Below are 23,255 nucleotides of genomic sequence, written 5' to 3' on the forward strand. Positions count from 1 at the left end.
AAAATGTCAGCAGCCAACTAATTATGGAGTAATAGCGTCAGCACCGACAGATCTGCAGGCAAAGTTTCCGAGCACAGCACATTTCCAGTCTATTACTTAGTATATTCGATGTTGCAGCTACTGCAACCTGAGCAGGTAGATTAGAGCGTAGCAGAGGCTTGTGTAATGCAGTGCAAAGTTACGTTGACAGTTTTGTTTTGGTACAGCGAAAGAATGTAAAAGTAACTGGAGGTTACTCAAATTAAAATAGAGTGAAAGCAAACTAGAAAAGCAATGCATGGGGCACAAATCTCTTTCGATTTGATTTATTATTAGTCACATGTACTGGGATACAGTGAAAAGTATTGTTTCTTGCGCGTTATACAGACAAAGCATACTGTTCATAGAGTACGTAGGGGAAAAGGAAAGGAGTGTGTGCAGAATGTAGTGAATCAGCTATACGAGATGCCGAGCCATCAATCGGATCAAACTACAGGTTCATAAAGCCGTACACTGGTGTATTTTGTTTCATTTGGTGCTTCCTGCAGCTGCTGTGTATCAGCAGCACCACATGCTGGACAATGCAAGTTGCTGCTTGATGCCAGCTGTAGTAAACGGCTTCAGTAACCCGAGTCTTCCTCTACAGCTCCGTCCTTTTTTTTAAAAAAAGTACAATTGCTCACATTCTGAACCCTTGACTCTGAAAGTGATAAAAATAATCAAACAAAGAACAGAAACAGAAACAAAACAAAGGCGGTTTCTCATACACAAGGGATTGGTTTGCTGCTCTGAACTCTCATTTCTGTAGATTCTTCGAAGAAGCTAACACGGTCCACAATCAATGGTACGAACTCATCGCTTGGCCCCAGAGCCCTTCCGACCCCTTTAAATTCTGCTGATCTATATTCGTTTAAGCAGGGTGAAATGAGCTCAGCATCTCACAGAATCGAGCTGTTCCTTGGTCTGTTAAGTGATTACTGCATTCTACTGTAGATGAAAGACATGCAAATTAATTCCAGTTTTGTAATCAGACCACCCATGATGGAGACTCCGTGAATGCAAAATATCCACAGTGGTTAGCACTCTGCTCCCTCACAACGCCAGGGACCAGGGTTCGATTCCCGGCCTCAGGTCACTATCTGTGTGGAGTTTGCACCTTCCCTCCGGGTCTGCGTGGGTTTCCTCCGGGTGCTCCGGTTTCCTCCCACACTCCAGAGATGTGGAGTTAGGTGGAGTGGCCATGCTAAATTGCCCCTTAGCGTCAGGGGGACTGGCTAAGGTAAATGCATAAGGTTATGGGGATAGGGCCTGGGTGGGAATGTGGTCGGTGCAGACCTGATGGGCCGAATGGCCTCCTTCTGCACTGTAGAATTCTACTATCCATCTTAAATAAAAGTTTTAATGTGGATAAGTACAGGGCACCACTTGGCATTGTTGCTGACTCGATGAGGAGTGAATCCCCATGGTCCATAAAGAAGCCAAAGATTGATGACTGGTTCCCACCTTCGACTGCCTGCTGAAGGTCTCTACTTATACAAGATCAAGGGAGCGACAGGCTCAGATTTGAAGGCCCCACACAGTCCGACAACCCATTACACTTATCAAGCCACACAAAGATGTCATCTTCTTAGGGATGATGACTGCTGTCATAAAGCTGCACCCCACCAAGAACTCCAGGTCTGCAGTAAGGGGTAGTATGGGCATAAAACACAAAGTGTTTGCAAAGCATGAGAAGTGTGTCTCTCTTTCTCAGGAGACTAAGGAAATTTGGCGCCAGCCACAATTCTGACCGACTTCCACAGACGCACCATAAAAAGCATTCTTTCTGGATGTATCACAGCTTGGTATGGCTCCTGCTCTGTCCAAGACGGCAAGAAACTACAAAGAGTTGTGAACGAAGCCCAGTCCACCACTCAAACCTTCCTCCTATCCATTGACACTGCCTCGGAAAAGCAGCCAGCATAATCAAGGACCCCACGCAACCCGGACATTCTCTCTTCCACCTTCTTCCGTCGGGAAAACGATACAAAAGTCTGAGGTCACGTACCAACCGACTCAAAAACAGCTTCTTCCCTGCTGCTGTCAGACTTTCGAATGGACCTACCTCGCATTAAGTTGATCTTTCTTTACACCCTAGCTAGGACTGTAAAACTACATTCTCTGTCCTTTCCTTTTCTATGAATGGTATGCTTTGTCTGTATAGTGCGCAAGAAACAATACCTTTCACTGTATACTAATACATGTGACAATAATAAATCAAATCAAATCCCAGTCCCTTCCCCAATTTGTTTGTTTTACAATCCTACATCAAAAACACAAAATCCGCATCTCAAAACACCAAATCCCAATCGCCAGGTTTTCATGGAAATCTTGAAGGAGTTGGATTGAGCTACACAAAATGCATCTAGAGTCCTGACGTAATCCACTTATGATGTGGAGATGCAAGCGTTGGACTGGGGTAAGCATAGTAAGAAGTCTCACAACACCAGGTTAAAGTCCAACAGGTTTATTTGGTAGCTCAAGCCACAAGCTTTCAGAGCGCTGCTCCTTCATCAGGTGAGTGGGGGTTCTGTGAGAAGTGGGAGTTCAGTGTGAGAACTCTGAAAGCTTGTGCTACCAAATAAACCTGTTGGACTTTAACCTGGTGTTGTGAGACTTCTTACGGTAATCCACTTATGGGAGGTTGTAAGGAAAGTGTTGCGGTTTCCATGTGCAACCCACTGTGGAATTTCAAGGCTGATAGCCACACTGGCAACAGACGAGGATATATTTTGGTATGACAAATAAGTGATGCACTAAAGGTTTACATTGGTCTTGTGAGAATGCATTTTTAATTTTTTTAAGAAGTGGTTGCTAGTTGGATTGGATTGAAATGCGCCGAAATCACCTGACCTTCTCAACCTCCCCATGGTGAGTTGGAGGACAAAACACCTCAGAATTATTTCCAGAGCAGATGTTCTAACTTACAGAGAGTGTTAAAGGACAATAATTCAATTAAATAGTTTGGATGAGATAAAGCACAGAAGTCAAGGGTTCACTAGGGGGAAAAAAAAGCACAATATTGAATTACTGCTTCAGACCTGCTGACAGACACATGATGTTAAGAGATGTTGACTGCATTACATTTAACTTTGCTTTTAAATTCACCATTCAATGACAGGTCCACCAAGTGAGAAAGGGCACTTCAACATAATAGAGAGAGCAGTATAGGTTCTGCTGTAATAGTGCACGACACAATCAATATAATGTGCTCATTGTTCCCCTACCTGCTGGCAGATCGTTGCAGAAATACACCGGATGCCACATTGCAACCATTGCACTGGCTGGTTTGTACAAACCTATTCTACCGGCTCTTCGGTACAATGTATGCAAACAATCTGCATAATCGGCATTTCCACTACGACTCTCACCTATTTCTAAAGAAGCACCTTAAAAAGCATCCTTTCCAGTTACATCCCAGCTTGGTATAATCTCCCGCTCTGGCCTAGGCCGCAAGAAATTACAAAGGGTCGTGAACGTAGCCCAATCCATCACACAAACCAGTCTCCCATCCATTGACTCTGTCTACACTTCTCGCTGCCTTGGAAAAGCAGCCAGCATAATTAAGGACCCCACGCACCCCGGACATTCTCTCTTCCAGCTTCTTCCGTTGGGGAAAAAATACAGCAGTCTGAGATCACAGTAACTTCATTGCAATGTGAATGTAAGCCTACTTGTGACTAATAGATAAACTTTAACTGACTCAAGGACAGCTTCTTCCCTGCTGCATCAGACTTTTGAATGGTCCTGCCACACATTTAGCCGATCTTTCTCTTCACCCTATCGTTAACAGCAACACTATATACTGCACCCTATCCTCTCCTTCTCCCCTATGTGCTCTATAAAACCATAAGACACAGGAGCAGAATTAGGTCACTCGGCCCATCGAGTCTGCTCTCCATTCAATCATGGCTGATACTTTTCTCATCTCCATTCTCCTGCCTTTTCCCCATAACCCCTGATCTTCTTATTAATCAGAAACCTATCTATCTCTGTCAATGACCCGGCCTCCACAGCCTTCTGCGGCAAAGAGTTCCACAGATTCACCACTCTATGGCTGAAGAAATTTATCCTCATCTGTTTTAAAGGATCGTCCCTTTAGCCTGAGGTTGTGCCCTCCGGTTCTAGTTTCTCCTACTAGTGAAAACATCCTCTCCACGTCCACTGTATCCAGGCCTCGCAGTATCCTGTAAGTTTCAATAAGATCCCCCTTCATCCTTCTAAACTCCAACGAGCACAGACCCAGAGTTTTCAACTGTTCCTCATACAACAAGCTCTTCATTCCAGGGATCATTCTGGTGAACCTCCTCTGGACCCTTTCCAAGGCCAGCACATCCTTCCTTACACACAGGGCCCAAAACTGCTCTAACAATACTCTATGAACAGTATGTTTTCTCTGTAACAGCTCGCAAGAAACAATACTTTTCACTGTAGCCCAAAAACATGACAATAATAAATCAATTCAATCTATTCAATTAAAGGGACATTGTAACTTACCTTGTATGACGTGAGAATTGTCCTTCAGAAAGAAGTTGTACAGGTATTTGGGAATAAATGCAGACATGCAAGCATAGGCCAAGGCTGCAACAGGAAGGGAAAGTTGGACAAGTCAGTGATATTTGAGATTCCAGCATCCCGCATTTGCCCCCCCCCACACAACTCTGAATGAAATTTCATGACATTATTTATTCACTTTTTTCTTCCCATTTCTCTTGGTCTCCCTGGGCCGTGTACCATCTTTAAGGAGGACAGTGCATGGACATTCTGCTTTGAGATCCATCAAAACAGTTCAGCATCTAGCCGTTTGCAGACCTCTATGACAGGCCTTTGGTTAGCTCTCCTCTCAGTTGTCCCTTCCCCCCCCACCGACAGAGAGATAGCCTGGCTACCATTTCACTCCTCATACATGACAAAGTTGAAATCGATAAAGTGGGGTCTGAACCCACGTTCAGCAGTCACTGCGGCAGAGTTGTCAATCAATTGAATTTTTCTGTTTCTTTATATCACAGCTTTAATTGGAGAAACCTATCTGATTTCTGAAGAATTTTGCAGTGCTGTTTGAAGCCCTCTGCTCTGTGAAAAGAGCTATCCACTCCCCTGCCCTTTCTTCATCCACTTTAGGCCTTTATTTTGCAAATTATTTATCCCACTTCTCCATTAAAACTATTACGGATTCTGCTCCCAGGTCAGCTTCTGATAAATGCATTCCATGCTCTAACAACCCTTTGTGTAAAAAGCAATTCTCCTAACCTCTCCCTTTATGCTTGTGGTGTTTAAATGGATGCTATCCAAATTACTGACTCACTGATCAGTGGAAACACAGTTTCCCCTGATTTCAAACCCTTGTCAATCTCCTTTAAACCTTCCACATTGTGTTGAGAGGAGTCCCTGTTTCTCGGAACCACCCACACAGCTGAGGCCTCTCATCCTAGGGTATTTATCACAAACTAATTGCACACTTACCTTCATGGTTGAAATTCAGGTACAAGAATGGTGCACACAAGGAGTCCAAACCTAGGGCAGAAATATATTTAAAAGATGAACCAAGACCCAAGACAGAGTATTCCAAATCTTTTTAATCAAATACATATACTACTGGAATGTAGGGGAAACAATCTAAAGTTGTGGAACAGTGGTCATATCATCCCTCAACTTTCTCAGATCTAGTGGAAACATCCACTAACTTCTTAAGTCTCTCTTCATAGCTGCAACTCTTGAGTAAGGTCCTGGGGAATCCTAATGGCATGGTGGCACAGTGGTTAGCACTGCTGCCTCACAGCGCCAGGGACCTGGGTTCAATTCTGGCCTCGGGTCACTGTCTGTGTGGAGTTTGCACATTCTTCCCTGTGTCTGCGTGGGTTTCCTCCGGGTGCCCCAGTTTCCTCCCACAGTCCAAAGACGTGCGGGTTAGGTGGATTGGCCATGATAAATTGCCCCTTAGTGTCAGGGGGGCTAGCTAGGATAAATGCATGCGGTTCTGGGGATAGGGCTTGGGTGGGATTGTGGTCAGTGCAGACTCAATGGGCCGAATGGCCTCCTTCTGCACTGTAGGATTCTACAATACCCACTCCCCTTCTTTATTGACATGCTGCCCCTCAGTGACATTTGCCAAAGACACGGGAGTAACAACTTCCCTCTGATACCCGTCTTCGAACTGCCCTCGATTCCGAAGGCAGGATTTGGTGTTTGGGTTCGGACCTCGATGTCAGGATCAAATGCAGGTTCCGACCCTTCATTGCGTTGGCAGCAATCAGCCAATATAGACTTTGCCTGGATTGGACAATTAGCAGCCAGAGGGCACACATGCCATCAAAATCGCAATGATAGGTGGGCTGTTGAAACTGAAGGGCCAATGGGAGAAGGAACCACGACAGGTAAGTAAGAAAAAGCACTTTCAAAACCTTGAAGCAAATAGTGGCCACAGCTGATGGACCACCATCAGGGCCGGCCTGTAGCCAAAGCTATGCCCAGATAGTCAGTCACATGGTTTCCCAAGGTCCTACTAACCCCCTGATCTGCGGAGGCCACATGCAAGCAGCTGCTGAACTATGACGCCACAGGGGACCACAAGCTAGCTGGAAAATCCTAGCCGGCCTCTAATCAATGGCCTTAGCAGACTTTTTAATGGCTTCATCAAGTCACCCACAGCTTGTAAGCGCGTAGCCCTTCTGCCCCGTTCAGATTCCAGGAAGGCGGCTTGGGAGCAGAGGATGGTGTTGACAAACCCATACGCTGGCTGGCCACACAGAATTACATACCCATCTGTCTCTACTCCCACCCCATATCTGGGAGGCAACCACCTTCACACTGTAAGGTTGCTAGTCCAACAAAGTTTGTTGGATGGGTCAGAAATTCCTCATCTATAAATCCATAGCCTTGTCGCACTCTACGTTTTCAACTCTGTCTCTGTTACCCCATTCCTCTAACCTCCGTTGTCTGTGCATCCCATCTTTTCTTCCTCTAGCTAACGGTGGCACAGCCTTCAGTCCCTTTGGTGCCACCTTTTGGAACTCTTTCCCCTCCCGCCCCCCCACCCCCAAATTATTCTTCACCTTTGAAAATCTCTTCCAAATACCTGACCTAACTTGTGGCCACCTTTCCTGGTCTTTCCCTAATTGCCAAGTTCTTTGGGATGTTTCCACATCAAACACGCTACATAAATTAAACATTTTTGTTGCTGAATCCTTTCCATTGCTTTCTTACAAATGGGGTGTTAAAACTTTGCAGTATTCCTGTTGCAGCCTAAGATCTTGCACAAGTTCAAAATTACTTTCCTGATCATGGGGTGGCACAGTGGTTAGCACTGCTGCCTCACAGCACCAGGGTTCAATCCGGCCTCGGATGACAGTCTGTGTGGAGTCTGCACGTTCTCCCGGTGTCTGCGTGGGTTTCCTCCAGGGGTGCTCCGGTTTCCTCCCGCAGTCCAAAGATGTACAGGTTAGGTTGATTGGCCATGATAAATTGCCCCTAATGTCAGGGGGATTACGAGGGTAAATATGTGGGGTTACGGAGATAGGACAGGACCTGGGTGGGATTGTTGTTGGTGCAGACTCGATGGGCCGAATGGCCTCCTTCTGCACTGTAGATTCTATGATGCATCAAAATGCAGAAACAAAGATATTGTCCGTCTTTACGAGATACCAATCACATAGGATCGTCGAATCCCTACAATGCAGAAGAGGCCATTCAGCCCATCGAATCTGCACCAACTCACTGACAAGAGTATCGTACCCAGGCCCTCTTCCGCACCCTATCCCCGTAACCCCACACATTTCCCATGGCTAATCTATCTAACCTACACATCTTTAGACACTAAGGGGCAATTTAGCATGGCCAATCCACCTAACCTACACATCTTGGACTGTGGGAGGAAACTGGAGCGCCCGGAGAAAACCCATGCAGTCACAGGGAGAATGTGCAAACTCCACACAGTCAGTGACCCAAGACCGGAATTGAACCCAGGTCCCTGGAGCTGAGGCAGTAGTGCTAATCACTGAGCCATCGTGCTGCCCAATTTGTGTTGTCACTTTTAATAGGATACATAAATGGCTGTTAATTCATGTAAGATTATAGGACTGAAACTATTGCAAGTGAGAATTCATGGGGATCTTGTCACTTAAGATACAATTCCCAACTGACCAATTAAGGCCAGAATTCTGGTATTTCATTAACTCTCCAACGAGAAGCAATTATTTCTACATCTGGCTGAAAAGACCCCATACGGAGCTGCCTCAAATTTCACTGACTAACTTGCTGCAGGTATAATGACTAATGGCTTTAAGATTATGAGTGTGGGGTCAACTCTACTTCCCAAATCACCCTTCTATTCCTCACTATTCAATTCAACAGAGCTCCAGTAGCTAACAGAATAAAGCTCAGATTTTTTTACTCAATTGATAGATTTCCCCCATTCCCTCCCTTATGGGAGCAACATTACTCCAAATGCTAAGATGATCATAAGTATTAATTAAACTTGTTCAAAAGGATAACAATGATTGATCATCAGGAACTCTTTTTGCCCAATTAGTTTGAGAATTCCCATTATTTGGAGGAGAAAGGAATAATCAATCCATCGACGGAACAACAGAAAAATAATTGCCAAATCCTCATTTTGGTAAGGATAGAATTATTTTTCTAAGTAGGGCTTCCATATAATGGCATATCATAGATCATCCCAGAATGTTCCTTTACTTTCTCCCTGTACAGAAAAGAGTTGTGATTCCTAATTTGCTTACTATGTACCCAGATGAAAAGATTACACCATTTAAAACTGGGCGGCACAGTAGTTAGCACTGCTGCCTCACAGCGGCAGGGACCCGAGTTCGATTCCTGGCTTGGGTCACTGTCTGTGTGGAGTTTGCACGTTCTCCCTGTGTCTGCGTGGGTTTCCTCCGGGTGCTCCGGTTTCCTCCGATAGTCTGAAAGACGTGCTGGTTAGGGTGCATTGACCCGAATCGACGTCAGAGTGTGGCGACTAGGGGAATTTCACAGTAACTTCATTGCAGTGGAAACAAGAACTAGAGGACACAGCCTCAAAATTAGGGGAGTCAGTTTAGGACAGAGTTGAGGAGGAACAACTTCTCTCAGAGGGTAGTGAATCTCTGCCCATTGAAGCAGTGGAGGCTACCTCGTTAAATATGTTTAAGTCGCAGGTAGATACATTTCTGATCGATGAGGGAATTAAGGGTTATGGGGAGCGGGCGGGTAAGTGGAACTAAACCACTATCAGATCAGCCATGATCTTATTGAATGGCGGGGCAGGCTCGAGGGGCTAGATGGCCTACTCCTGCTCCTATTTCTTATGTTCTTAAATACAAGCCTACTTGTGACTAATAAATAAACTTTTAGAGAAGCTAGCTCCGACAGAAATAAATGGGGTTAACTTCGTCTTTATGTAAATAAATCCCATCCATTGACTTGGTCGACACTTCCCGCTGCCCCGGCAAAGCAGCCAGCATAATCAAGGACCCCACGCACCCCGGACATTCTCTCTTCCACCTTCTTCCGTTGGGAAAAAGATACAAAAGTCTGAGATCACGTACCAACCGACTCAAAAATAGCTTCTTCCCTGCTGTCATCAGACTAGCCTTACATTAAGTTGATCTTTCTCTACACCCTAGCTATGACTGTAACACTACATTCTGCACTCTCTCCTTTCCTTCTCTATGAACGGTATGCTTTGTCTGTATAGCACGCAAGAAACAATACTTTTCACTGTATACTAATACGTGTGACAATAATAAATCAAATCAAAAATATAAATAAGCAACACAGTGAAGTGGACTTAATGTGCCCTTGGTAACAGTTACCATACTTCCTCAACTGCATCAATTAAACCCACCTTGCCAGTACACCAGATCTTGATGGGAGACGACCCAAGCCTTTAATACACGCCTGAACTTTCTATGACCCTCTGGTGATGACAGCAGCTCATCATACTGATGGCAACGTGGGATATCCACCTCAATCTGAAAGGCAATAGGTCACAGAAATAGAAGCTGATTAAACAGAAGAACCAAGCCTATAAAAACAATTCCAGGAAAGGAAGTATAAGAGAGGACTGTTCTTTTTAAATTCATTTGAGTATCATGGACTGGGCCAACATTTATTGCCTGTCCCCAACTACCCTCCATTTTAGAGGGCATTTGAGAGTGAACCATATTGCTGTGGATCTAGATACACATGTAGGCCAGACCAGGTAAGGTCAGCAGATTTCCTTCCCTAAAAGTCATTAGTGAACCAGATGGGTTTTTACAACATGGTCATCATTAAACTTTTAATTCCAAATTATTATTGAATATCAAATTTCACCATCTGCTGTGGTGGGATTTGAACACGGTTCCCCAGATCTCGCTGTGTCTCTGGATTACTAATCCAGTGAAAATACCACAGTGCCACTCCCCTAAATGAGTACAGAAAAAAACCCAGAACCAAATTAACTTAATGAAAACTATTGCAATTCCTCAGATAGTCTAGATTGCAGAATTTTACTTTAATTGCTGTACAGTATTATGGCAAGAGCACTTGTTATAATGTGAACTAACGACACAGGTGGGAATAAAAAGCTAGGAACTGAAGCAGGGTCAAAGAGAGACACGGAAAGCAAATGCTACTTCATGAACAAACGTAATAGTTCATTGCAGGGAAGTGAAGAATACAAACCCCCTCCTCTCAAGCTATTCAATTTCTATCCTGTTACCGTTCTATACTGATAACTTCCAGGCAGCTTATGGTTTACAATGCACACTGGGTATAAATCTTGTTCTATATCTTCATAAGTTACGCTATTTATATTAGGATCAAAAGCAAACTGGGGTTAAGTCATTTTTGAAAAAGAAACTGCAGGCAGAAGCAGTAGAACTGCTGATCCACCTATCTTTGTGATGTGGGGTTTGGAATATTTATACTGTAAACTGTGAATAAATTCTCAGATAAACTGGTTCTAGTAATTAAAATAATATGATGGCACCTTCATGATTATTTAATTGAAATTAAATTAAATTAAATTTCAAATAACTTCAAAGAGTCTTAGCTATACACCGCCTTATGCCAACTCATGCCCACCACCCACTCCCAACAGACCCTCCTACACCCTCCATGCTGACTGATGGCATATCCACGCACATTCACCCAGTATACACTCTGTACGGACCCTATAGTAACAATGGCATGTGTGAAAATGGTTATAAAGTACAGGCATTCATAACTTCCTTAAAAATTGCTGCATTTCTGTAACTATAATTTCACTAAATACACACGGTGAATTAACAGAGCATTGCACAGACTGTCTCAGAGCTGATTAAACAGCGCTGTGTAAGGTTTTCTTTACCTGTCGATCAGTGGGTATTGGTGTATCCTTGTCAATAGCATCATATTTTGCTTGTATGTCACCCTGAAAATGTGAATGTAGGTAATTATTGAAAGTTAAATGATGCAAGATTTCAAATCTATATATGACATTCACAAATACTAATACTCCCCAGGAAGTGTAACCTTTCAGACTGTCTTTGATTTCCTCAAAAGAGGTGGTCCCGTACTTGCATTTTCTTTAGGGCGATACATACATAGGATTACATAGGGTAAACATCACAGAAACAGGTGAACCAGTTCATGTCAGCATTTATGCTCTACTTGAATCATCTTTCATCATTTAATCTACCATTGTAACCCTCTATTCCCTTCACCCTCATACGTGTGTCTGAGCTTCCCTTTAAATGCATCTATGCTATTTGCTTCAACTACTCCATGGTGATGAGTTCCACATTCTTATCACTCTTTGGCAGAGTCAATTACTAGGGGGCATAAGTTTAAGGTATGAGGGGCAAGGTTTAGAGGAGATGTACGAGGCAAGTTTTTTTACACAGAGGGTGGGGGAGTGCCTGGAACTCGTTGCCACGGGGAAGTAGTGGAAGCAGATATGATTGCGACTTTTAAAGGGTGTCTGGACAAATACATGAACAGGATGGGAATGGAGGGAAATGGTCCCCGGAAGGGTAGGAGGTTTTAGTTCAGTCGGGCAGCATGGTCGGTGCAGGCTTGGGGGGGCCTGTTCCTGTGCTGTAATTTTCTTTGTTCTTTTGGGTGAAGAGGTTGCTTTTGAATTCCCAACTGGATTTCTTGGTGACTATCTTATACTGATATCCTCGAGTTACATCCTCACAAGAGGAAACATTCTCCCTGTATTCAACTGTCAAAACCTTTCATAATTTTAAAGACCTCCAATTAGACTAACCCTTTCCTGATATGCATAATCATGCATTTCTGATATCAATCTTGTGAATCTTCTCTGCACCCTCGCCAATGCCAGGGCATTCTTTTTATAATTGACATGTCTTTTGGCAGTGGTGCGTGGCAAGGGAAAATGGAGAGTTCTGGAGGAAGTTAGGATATTTACTGGAATACATGGAATCATTTAAGATAGTTAAGAGGGGAAAGAATTAACGGGAATCTGGGAAGCAACTTTTTTTACACAGAGGATGGTACGTGTGTGGAATGAGCTGCCAGAGGAAGTGGTTGAGGCAGGGACATTGACAACATTTGAAAGGCATTTGTACAGATACATAGGTAGGAAAGGTTTAAAGGGATATGGGCCAAATGCAGACAAATAGGGTTAGCTTAGATGGACTTTTTGGTCAGCATGGACCAGTTTAGGCCGAAGATTCTATAAAAATATTTTACTCCTAGTAGTTTTATGCAACTCCCACTATTCACCAAAACATTTTTTTTGACAAAGGTAGAGAACAACATTGGTGCACAAAAGTTAAAAATTATAGTGGTGAGAACATGGTGTACATTAAATAGATGATTTTCAAAATGTCCAGCACATTTACCGATGGAAGCAAAATATTACATTAAGTACAGTAAAGGTAATCTCAATCAACAGGTCTATCAGAAGACTATACAATTCACACGCAATGTCTTTTAACACTTGCTGGAAACAGTTATTCAGATTCAGTACTAATTAAACAATAAGGTGAAACAGGTGGAGAAAATACAAATTAATTGGTTCTATTATTTATTTTAAATTTAATGCGCCACAGACATGCAAATCTGCAATTTATCAACTGGCTGAGAATGTACAGCATCATTCAGAAACTATTTTGTCAACACATTAACCAGGTAAAGTTAAAACCTAAAGTACAGCTTGGCCTCCACTTGTTTCAATTTGGATTACAAATACATGTGATTTGTTCTCAATTCAACTGATGTACTATGTCAAAACTGAAAGCATAACATCTTTAAAATTCCTTTTAATATTAAGACACACATTAAACTAGAAAGGAAAAACATCTCCCCAGTTCATAACTGACACAAATTTAAACTGGTTACCAACAGGCAATGAACATCATTAATCTAAACTATCTCAGGTGTTGGTATCGTAATATCTTCCACAACTTCAGACATAGGAACAAGTCCAAAAATGTGCAGGTGAGGTGGATTGGCCATGCTAAATTGCCCCTTAAGAGTCCCAAAATTTGTAGGTTAGATGGATTGGCCCTGGGAAATGTGTGGGGTTATGGGGATAGGGCGGAGGAGAGGGCCTGGGTAAGATACTCTGAGTCGGTGGGTTGGATGGCCTCTTCTGCGCTGTAGGGATTCAATGAAGCATGATGGGCCGAATAGTTGTCTTTTGCGCTGCATCATTCTATGATTCCTTAACCAGAAGAGGCCAGAGGGGTGTTCAATTTTAATTGGAAAGAGCACAACCGAGTCCTCTAAGTCAGGCTAAAATGAGAGGGAGGGGAAAGCTTTCATCTTTGACCAAACATTCCAGATTTGTTTACAGCTCTAAGCATAATGTAGCACAAACCAGGTATTAGTCAGAGGTATTAGTCAGAGTTGCAGACATGAAAAGATTAGCATGGTAAGTTTACCTCAGCAATTAAGGGTTTCGCTGCCTGTGTTCTTCTAATTGGGTTCATGGTCTACTGCATCCATATTAATATTGAAAAAAAATAATCAGGAAAAAACACGGGGTGCACACACTGAGTAAGAACGCGAGAAAGCAATGGGCTCAGAACGCTGAGATGACAGTACAGATACTGAAACCACTGTGTATTAGTAATGGGACACAGCGTTTCCTCCTGTACATTGTGTCTAATTAAGTGAGGTCTGTGGAAGGTTGTTTTGCTTTATAATTCATCAATTGATGTTTAATTTCCTTGGCCGAAAGACTAAGAATCTCAAAACTAATTACTGAATTTGGATTAAAATAAATTACAGGTTTTGTTAAAATGTTTGTTTCTTTTATCTGCAGGTTTTGCAGATCGAAAAGTCAAACTGCAGAACTTGCTCGATATTTCAGTTGGTAAACTCACAGAAGAGAGAAATAAAAACACAAAGTGCTGGAAAACTCAGTAGGTCTGGCATGATCTGTGGAGAGAGATAGAGAGTTAATGTTTGAGAATCCAATGTGACTTTGCTTCCAGAGCTTATTCGATTCTGTCTGCTTCTATTTCAGTATTTGAACATCCGGAGTATTTTATATTCAATGCGCTGAATGTGCAAGAGAACAGGGTCAATGAAAATGCTTCTGTGAATTGGAGAGAAGGCGGAAAGAGCGTAATGTCACATCAACAAACATGCAAATAAATAATGCGGCAGAGGTGATTTCCGATTATGCATCCACAATTGCTCTACAAGATTAGAAGTGTGACGATACTGTGCCTTTAAGAAATGTATTTTAATCATGATCTCTGCAGTCTTTTCAAGCAGGTCTGGCACTTTCTGTTTTGATGCCGTGCTAAGCGCGCTGGTATCTTTTATTGTTGCTGAAGCAGGATAATTGAAGTAACCTTTATTTGTAATTTGGGCTAATGCAGTGTTCTGGAGTTTTATGATCCTTTTGGAGCCTGATCGACAGGTCAGGTGGGACCTTGGGACACTTTTTTTTTGAACAGGAAAAATCCAAAGGTTTTGGTTTCAGTTTGGGAAGAAGCTGTTGAGACTGAAAGCAGTGTTCTCGGTGCCTCTCTGCTGTCTGTGAGGTGCAGCTCGAAGCTAGGGTCAAGCAGTATCTCGGTATGTCTCAAGATGTGCTGGAAGTTCAAGACCTGAGAAGGTCTCAACGTTTTCAATTCAACATCCAAAGGAGTAATCCACAGCAGGTGCTGGAAAGCTGCAAGGTCCAGCATCACGCGAGTATGCTTGTTTTCTGTGGCAAACCTAGAACAGGGTATATGTTTGTGGGGGTTGCTCGATTTGGAATAGTATACTTGGCTGTTAAGGGTTAGTCAATATCATGATTGGTTTTTTTTGTAATTGGTAAGTTATGCTAATTTTCTTATTATATGTTAACTGTGTTCTTAAATAAACTTTGTTTGATAAAAGCTCCCCAGTAGGTCATAGAATTATAGAATGCTACAGTACAGGAGGCCATTCGGCCCATCGAGTCTGCACCAACCACAATTCCTCCCAGGCCCTATTGTGTAATCCCATGCATTTACCCTAGCTAGCCCCCCTGACACTAAGGGGCAATTTATCATGGCCAATCCACCTAACCCGCACATCTTTGGACTATGGGAGGAAACCGGAGCACCTGGAGGAAACCCACGCAGACACGGGGAGAACGTGCAGACTCCAGACAGCCAGTGACCCAAGCCGGGAATTGAACCCAGGTCCCTGGCGCTCTGAGGCAGCTAAGCTAACCACCATGCCGCCTTGAATCATACCTGGAGTGAAACACCTTGTGCTCATCTGTGCCATATTCAAAGGGCAAAACTTATGGTCTGGGTGCCCTTTGTAAAACACCTTGGAGTTTCTGACCTGGATCATAACAGAGGGAAGATTTACTGTTATTTTTGCTGGAATTTTCCACTAACGGAAGGGTAGCCATAGTTGCAATGTAAGTTAGGATAAGCCTTAGTGTAACTTCATGTCATCACTTTATATCCAGGCACTATTTTTGAGTCGTCAGCTTTTAGTTGATCACCTGTTGTTAGTTTCCCAGTTTGGAGTGTTTAGAATTCCAAGCAACAAGATACATTTCTTTATAAGGGACAGAATAATGCACAGCATCAAACATGACACAATATTCTGCTGCTCATGTTGGTGTGTGTCACTTAACACTACAAAGTTTTCTTGCTAAGACGACAATGGACGAGCTAACTAAGAAGCTGCAGGCATTATGGCTCTAACAGTTTCTATTTCTGGAGAGCTTGCACAACCCCAAGTGACTTCCTTTGGTTCAAATATTTGTATTCAGCTGCGATGGCCAGAGTGTGAGATGGTGTAAAGCTTCCAAGAATATTAGAGACAGATAGATACACTGTCAAGGACTGAAACTGTGTAGTAGCGATAGAAAAGTTAATTAAACTTGACTCAAGAACATTGAAACACAAGAAATAGGAGAAGGAGGCCATTCTGCCCTTCAAGCCTGTTCTGCCGTCGAGTAAGATCATGGTCGAACTACTGCATCAACTCCACCTTCCTGCTCAATACCCATATCTGTTAATTCCCTGATACCCTAAAAAAACATTGATCTGTCTTGAACATACTTAACAACTGCTACTTACTAATAAATATTTCATAATTATTAGATATTAATTTTTAAAAAATATATTTTTATATACTTCAATACACAAAATAAAGATAATAATAAAAGCAAAGACTAGTACATATCTGTATGTGCTACGGAATATGATACTGAGCATTGTCTGGGTGCAGTTATATACACTGTTCGTTAATTCAGACAAAAGAAATTCAACAACAATAACGATAATTAAAAGAAAGACTCGCTTTTTATAGTACCTTTCATGGTCAGACATCTCAAAGCTCTTTGCTGCTATTTAAGCACCTTTAAAGTGTAATCACTGTTGTAATGCAAGAAACTTGGCAGCCAATTTGTGTACAGCAAGCTCTCACAAGCAGCAATGCCACAATGGGCAGATACTCAGTTTTTGCAATAGGAATAGGACTGGCCAAGACAACCAAGCTAACTCCCCTGCTCTTCCTGGAAATCATGCCAGGAAAGACAGACAGCGCTTCAGTTTATCCTCTCATCCAAAAGACAGCATCTCTGACAGTGCAGCACCTGCGCAACACTGTACTGGAGTGTCAGCCTCGAGTTCTGTGCTGAGGTGAGAGTGCTACCAACGCAAGTCATGGGCTCACTCTTGACCAAATGAACAAACTGTTGTTCTCAACAATTAGCGGCTGTGACTCGAGAGGAGATTGAAGAATGATTACGTTTATTTATTCGTGTCACGAGTAGGCTTACATTAACACTGCAATGAAGTTACTGTGAAAATCCACCACACTTCAGCACCTGTTTGGGTACACTGAGGGGCAATTTAGCATAGCCGACCCACCTAACCAGGGCACGTCTTTCGGGCTGTGGGAGGAAACCGGAGCACCCGGAACGCACGCAGACATGGGGAGAACATGCAGACTCTGCACAGACAGTGACCCACGCCGGGCATCAAACCCAAGTCCCTGGCGCTGAGAGACAAGCGGCACGGTGACACAGTGGTTAGCACGGCTGCCTCATAGCACCAGGGACCTGGGTTCGGTTCCCGGCTTGGGTGACTGTCTGTGTGGAGTTTGCACGTTCTCCCCTAGTCTGTATGGGTTTCCTCCATGTGCTCCTGTTTCCTCCCACAGTCCAAAGATGTGCGGGTTAGGTAGATTGGCCATGCTAAATTGTCCACTAGTATCAGGGAGGATTAGCAGGGTAAATAGGTGGGGTTACGGGGATAGGATCTGGGTGGAATCGTTGTCAGTGCAGACTATGGGCCGAATGCCTCCTTCTGCACTGTAGGGATTCTATGAGAGTTTTAACAACACCAGGTTAAAGTCCAACAGGTTTATTTGGTAGCAAATGCCATTAGCTTTCGGAGCACTGCTCCTTCGTCAGATGGAGTGGATATATCCACTCCATCTGACGAAGGAGCAGCGCTCCGAAAGCTAATGGCATTTGCTACCAAATAAACCTGTTGGACTTTAACCTGGTGTTGTTAAAACTCTTACTGTATTTACCCCAGTTCAACGCCGGCATCTCCACATTGGGATTCTATGAGACAGCAGTGCTAACCACTGTGCCACGATCTATCTATTGACAATCTCACACGTACATGCACTTCCTGCCAACTCTTTTCCATTAAAATTTCCCGATTCCCAACGTTTAAGTATGAATTTTACCAAATTAGAGTGCTGCATTAAAATTATGCACACTGCCGTTATTTTTAAGTAGAGACTGTTACTTCTGTCACTGGAACAATTCCTCCGACCTCTCACCCTCTTCCACAGGAAATTTACGCTTGATTCTAGACTCCCCGTATAAAATATAAGAGGACATTGATGAACAAACAATGGAATGGACATGTCTGAACAATCCAATGTCTAAAAAAGTCACTTAATTTTAGTCAAACTGCCCTTACCTATCTTTTTTATTTTGTTAGTCCAAAGATGTGTAGGTTTGGTGGATTAAATTTGGTAAATGTGTGGGGTAATGGGGATAGGGCAGGGAGATGGGTCCTGGGTAAGATGCTCTTTTGAAGAGTCAATGCAGATTCGATGGGCCAAGTGACCTCCTCCTGCACTGTAGGGATTCTATGGAATCTATGAAATGGTGTCAAATAGGATTTGTTTGAACAGCAAAAAAGATTAATGAGCCTTCAGCCCTTCACAGGGCCAACTGCATTGCAATGAGATACCTTTCTTTCTTTTTATCATGTGCCAATGCATTTTCTTGGATCAAGGACAGCAGCTGATTCGGGGATTACAACGTGACAGCTGTAACACACAGCTCCATGTGCCATGACAATGCCTCCTCCAAATGCTGAAGAATCCACTGAGGAACTGCACTGGTTCCCAATTCATCAGGAAGCAGAGGAATTGAACTTTTTTTTTGAAAAGTTATTTTGCCCTTACCTCCACTCCGAGCAGTGAAGCCCAGGTCAAACCTCTCACCAGTGGAGGAATGTCCACCCTTGCTTCTTTCCAAATTTGATTCTTTTTGTACGGATATGCCTGAAGAAAAGGAAATAAGATAGATGAGGAACTCACCAGCTGTCTCAGCATCCTAATCTCATACTTTGCCTCACTTTTCTCGCACCTTCTACGATCACTGTCTTCTTCCTATCCATTTGCTTATCTGGATTTTAAGTTGTGAAGTTCAGCAGGAGGCAATCAGTGTTAGAACCCCAATTCATGGATGGAATGGTGGCAGTGGTTAGCACTGCTGCCCCACAGCACCAAGGACCTGGATTCGATTCCTGGCTTGGGTCAGTGTCTGTGTGGAGCTTGCAGGTTCCCCCTCGTGTCTGCGTGGGTTTCCTCCGGGTGCTCCGGTTTCCTCCCATAGTCCAAAGATGCGCGGGCTGGGTTGATTGCCTATGTTAAATTGCCCCTTAGTGTCCTGGGATGTGTAGGTTAGGGGGATTAGCGGGGTAAATGTGTGGGGTTGTAGGGAAAGGACTTGGGGTGGGATTGTTGTCAGTGCAGACATTTAAGGGGTGAATGGCCTCCTTCTGCACTGTAGGGATTCTATGGTTTCTATGAATTTCACAGCACCCGGGAGTGGCAGGTTTGTCATTCAGATTCATGGTCTTGCACTTGCTAAATTCACAATCACCAGCACGTTATCATGTGAAGTGAAGCAGACACCAAAAGGTTGCTCCACGGTGGTTAAGGTGGGGTGGAGGTGGGTTGGGTGGAGGTGGGTCGGGTGTGAGGCTTGGGGCTGGAAACAGGTGGACCCACACAAATCTCATCGCAGACCGTCACTGTGGATTTGTTTCAGAGAAACGTTGGAAAAAAAGAGAAAAAAAAAAGTCTTGCATTTAGATGGGCAAACCAACTCATAAAAATAAATGATATTGTAATGCCATCACTGTGTCAGGTTTCGTGACGGTCGGGGAGAAAGAAGGAATAAACCTTGGATTTATATAACCTTTTTCACGCCCACAGGACATTGCAGTGTGACAAAACCCTAGATGTGTAACAACCATTGTTGTGTGGTAAAATAGGTGGCTAATGTACACCAAAACAGCAATAAGATAAATTTCCACCTGGCACGCCCCATCCTAGCCTCTCATCGAGACAAGAGACGGAGAACAGACCAGGAACAATTGTAACATCCCACCCATCCTGAGCTCCACGAGGCATGTGGCTCAAGATACAGAGCAAGAGGAAAAGCACAAAATGGGATAATGTAGATTTGCATTGCAATTATACAGAGGATCTGAGTAATTACATTTTCTCTGGTATATATCAACTTGTACAATATAACTTTGCTTAACTGGCAGAACAATACTTTATCTCCCTTTCTACCACAGATTACATGACAATGTGAAAACATCAGATTTAAATTGGTTAAAGGCTTCAATTTCAGTCCAGGAGTTGCTCACAACACTTCAATCTTACCTTTAACAGCCTGTCAAAGAGTACAATTCGGTGTAGCTGGTATTCAGTGTCTCTCTCTCGTATAATGAGGGGCAGTGTGGCTGCTGCAGTGAGCTCATGATTGCTGTTGGAAGGTGATATAGTCGACTGCCTAGAAAATAAATGAATAGATATTATACATTTGAACAGCAATTGACTTTCAACAGGTCGGGAGGAAACTCGTATGGAGCATAAACACTGGCAAAAACCATAGAGTAGAATGGCCTGTTTCTATGATACTGCATACATGTCATCCAACGAGGACAAAGCTGACATTTCTTCGAAACCTGGCTACAGTTTGTGTTGATTTGGAGCTAAGCTATCCGAGATGCATCTCATAGGACCCATGTGGGTCCCCTAATTTTAAGAAGCTAGTCCAGGAAGCAGCTATTTTCACCCGTGTTTCCACATTGTCCCATTTGAATTTTGTGGGCCTTTAGGCTTGCGTGAGCTACTCCTCGCACTCTCTGCCGAATAAAAGCCAAATCAGAACTTCAAGATGTGTTACAGTCAACAGATTGAGCCATCAGCAAACTTAATATGAACATGTCAAACGTGGCTGTGACCCATCACTATCCAAATTGTGCTGCTAAGCCAATCAACAGGATAAAAGGCTATTACTAACTTTGAGATCGTTGCTGGAAAACAAGCATTTTATTTCATATCACTAGGATGGTTGCCATCAGGGAAACCATCTTTGTAGCATCCGCAACTGTAGGATCCATTCATTCCTTTAGAATAGACGTAGGCACAACTACTCTGAAGTGAAACTTCTTTATTAAGCATCATTTAAAAGCAATTACAGAAAGCGAAATAAGAATTACTTGAGAGAGAAAAAGAGAAAGCAGCAGAAGCCAGTATTGTGCTGGCCAAAGAACTCAAGCGATGGAGATATTCTTGGAAAATATACAGCATAAATTCTGGATGTTGCTCTCAGTTTTAAGAAACTGACCATTCCACGAAGTACGTGTCTTTTTGTTTCAGCCTGTAAATACCATTTTTTGAACTTTGGTACAATAAATTCCATGTTAAACCCCCCAAAAAAAAAACTCAAAACATAGTCTGGATTGAACTGACTAAACATCGATCTGTGTCTACAATATAACTAACTTCTTAGCTATGCTATTAAAGAGTGGGGTACACGCAGTGTCTAGCCGCATAAACAATTGCCAGCTGTGACCATGAAAGCCTCCGTTTACCTTGCATTGTACTTTCAAAGAATGTAGCCAATTCCTAAGCTCAAAACTTAGAATTCCAAGCTGAGTTTTAAAATGTGGTCAAATGAGCTAAAGTTAGCTTTAAAGCATAGCCTGATTAGTTATGTTAGGTGAAAATACCTCAGAATGAAGCCTTTTAACGGAGGTAAACCATACAGAGGATCCCACAGCAACATAACATTAACACACACATGCCTATTTATCTCAAAGCATATGCAATTTAGAACATATATGTTGTCCTCTCCGAACAAGCAGCATTTCAAATACACAGATAAGAATATTATTGGTTTTCAATCCATGACGGATTTAATACACACAGCAAACCATCATACTTTTAAGTACAGAATAGCCCAGTCGACTGTCCATTATTCAGTTCAAACAGTGCCATCAAAATCAACACCACTTATAGCTGTAGTACTGATCATACAACTCTGCTGTTCCTCAACTGAAACAAATGGCCAAACCTTTTGCTGCGTACCACACTCCGTTAACTACTAATGCCAATTAAAGAAAATGTAACACTACCCATCTTTGACAGGGCGGCACGGTAGCACAGTGGTTAGCACTGCTGCTTCACAGCTCCAGGGTCCCGAGTTCGATTCCCGGCTTGGGTCACTGTCTGTGTGGAGTTTGCACATTCTCCTCGTGTTTGCGTGGGTTTCCTCTGGGTGCTCCGGTTTCCTCCCACAGTCCAAAGATGTGCGGGTTAGGTTGATTGGCCAGGTTAAAATTGCCCCTGAGATGCGTAGGTTAGAGGGATTAGCGGGTAAATATGTGGGGGTAGGGCCTGGGTGGGATTGTGGTCGGTGCAGACTCGATGGGCCGAATGGCCTCCTTCTGCACTGTAGGGTTTCTATGATTTCTATGATTTCTATGACACAGTCTTCATTCTTTGAATGCAGCTTAGTTTACATATAATAAAGACACAAAAGAAAAATCACTGGAACAGGAACTATGGGCCATAGAGGCTGCACGGTAGCACAGTGGTTAGCACTGCTGCCTCACAGCGTCAGGGACCTAGGTTCAATTCCGCCCTCGGGTCACTGTCTGTGTGGAGTTTGCACATTCTCCCCGTGTCTGTGTGGGTTTCCTCCGGGTGCTCCGGTTTCCTCCCACAGTCCAAAGATGTGCAGGTTAGGTCAATTAGTCATGCTAAACTGACCCTGGTGTCAGGGGTGGGGTTATGAAAATAGGGCCTAGGTGGGATTGTGATCAGTGCAGACTCGATGGGCCAAATGGCCTCCTTCTGCACTGTAGGGATTCTATTCTATGAATTCTCTGACCTCGCCTGCAGCTCGGGTTCTCTGGTCCCGCTGCATTTTGGACGGAGATTTGGCGGAGGTACTTATGGGCTGTGAACCAGATTAAATAAAAGGATTAAAAGATGAGTAGCACCCCAGGGCTCCTGGAAACACAGCCGCCCCATGCTCACACCACGTGATTCCCCCATATTTGTAAGTCACATGATCATATTTTTAAGGTCAGCAGTGCATGGGGGGGGGTGGTGGTTAAGTCAGACAGGAAAAGGATTGGGGAGATTAGTCCCCAGTGGGTGAACTGAACAGAAAGGTCGCTGAGAGACAGTGAGATGGAGGAGTGGTGGATTTACAATTCATGGGGCCCTGGGCTCAGTTTCAT

At 43.4% G+C, this 23,255-nt stretch overlaps 1 protein-coding gene across 2 annotated transcripts in view; it reads right to left on the reverse strand.

Moving 5' to 3' along the window:
• Positions 1–23,255, reverse strand: part of tbck (TBC1 domain containing kinase) — a 218,442-nt gene that overhangs the window by 138,953 nt on the left and 56,234 nt on the right. For both annotated transcript variants that reach the window (XM_078209219.1, XM_078209229.1), the window contains exons 14-19: positions 20,383–20,512; positions 18,889–18,987; positions 11,348–11,410; positions 9,860–9,986; positions 5,482–5,532; positions 4,516–4,599 (exon numbers count right to left, since the gene is read on the reverse strand). In XM_078209219.1, coding sequence (XP_078065345.1) covers positions 4,516–4,599; positions 5,482–5,532; positions 9,860–9,986; positions 11,348–11,410; positions 18,889–18,987; positions 20,383–20,512 — 554 coding nt within the window. The remainder of the gene's footprint in view (positions 1–4,515; positions 4,600–5,481; positions 5,533–9,859; positions 9,987–11,347; positions 11,411–18,888; positions 18,988–20,382; positions 20,513–23,255) is intronic.

This window comes from Mustelus asterias, chromosome 1 (assembly GCF_964213995.1).
Source record: "Mustelus asterias chromosome 1, sMusAst1.hap1.1, whole genome shotgun sequence".
Taxonomy (NCBI): Eukaryota; Metazoa; Chordata; class Chondrichthyes; order Carcharhiniformes; family Triakidae; genus Mustelus; species Mustelus asterias.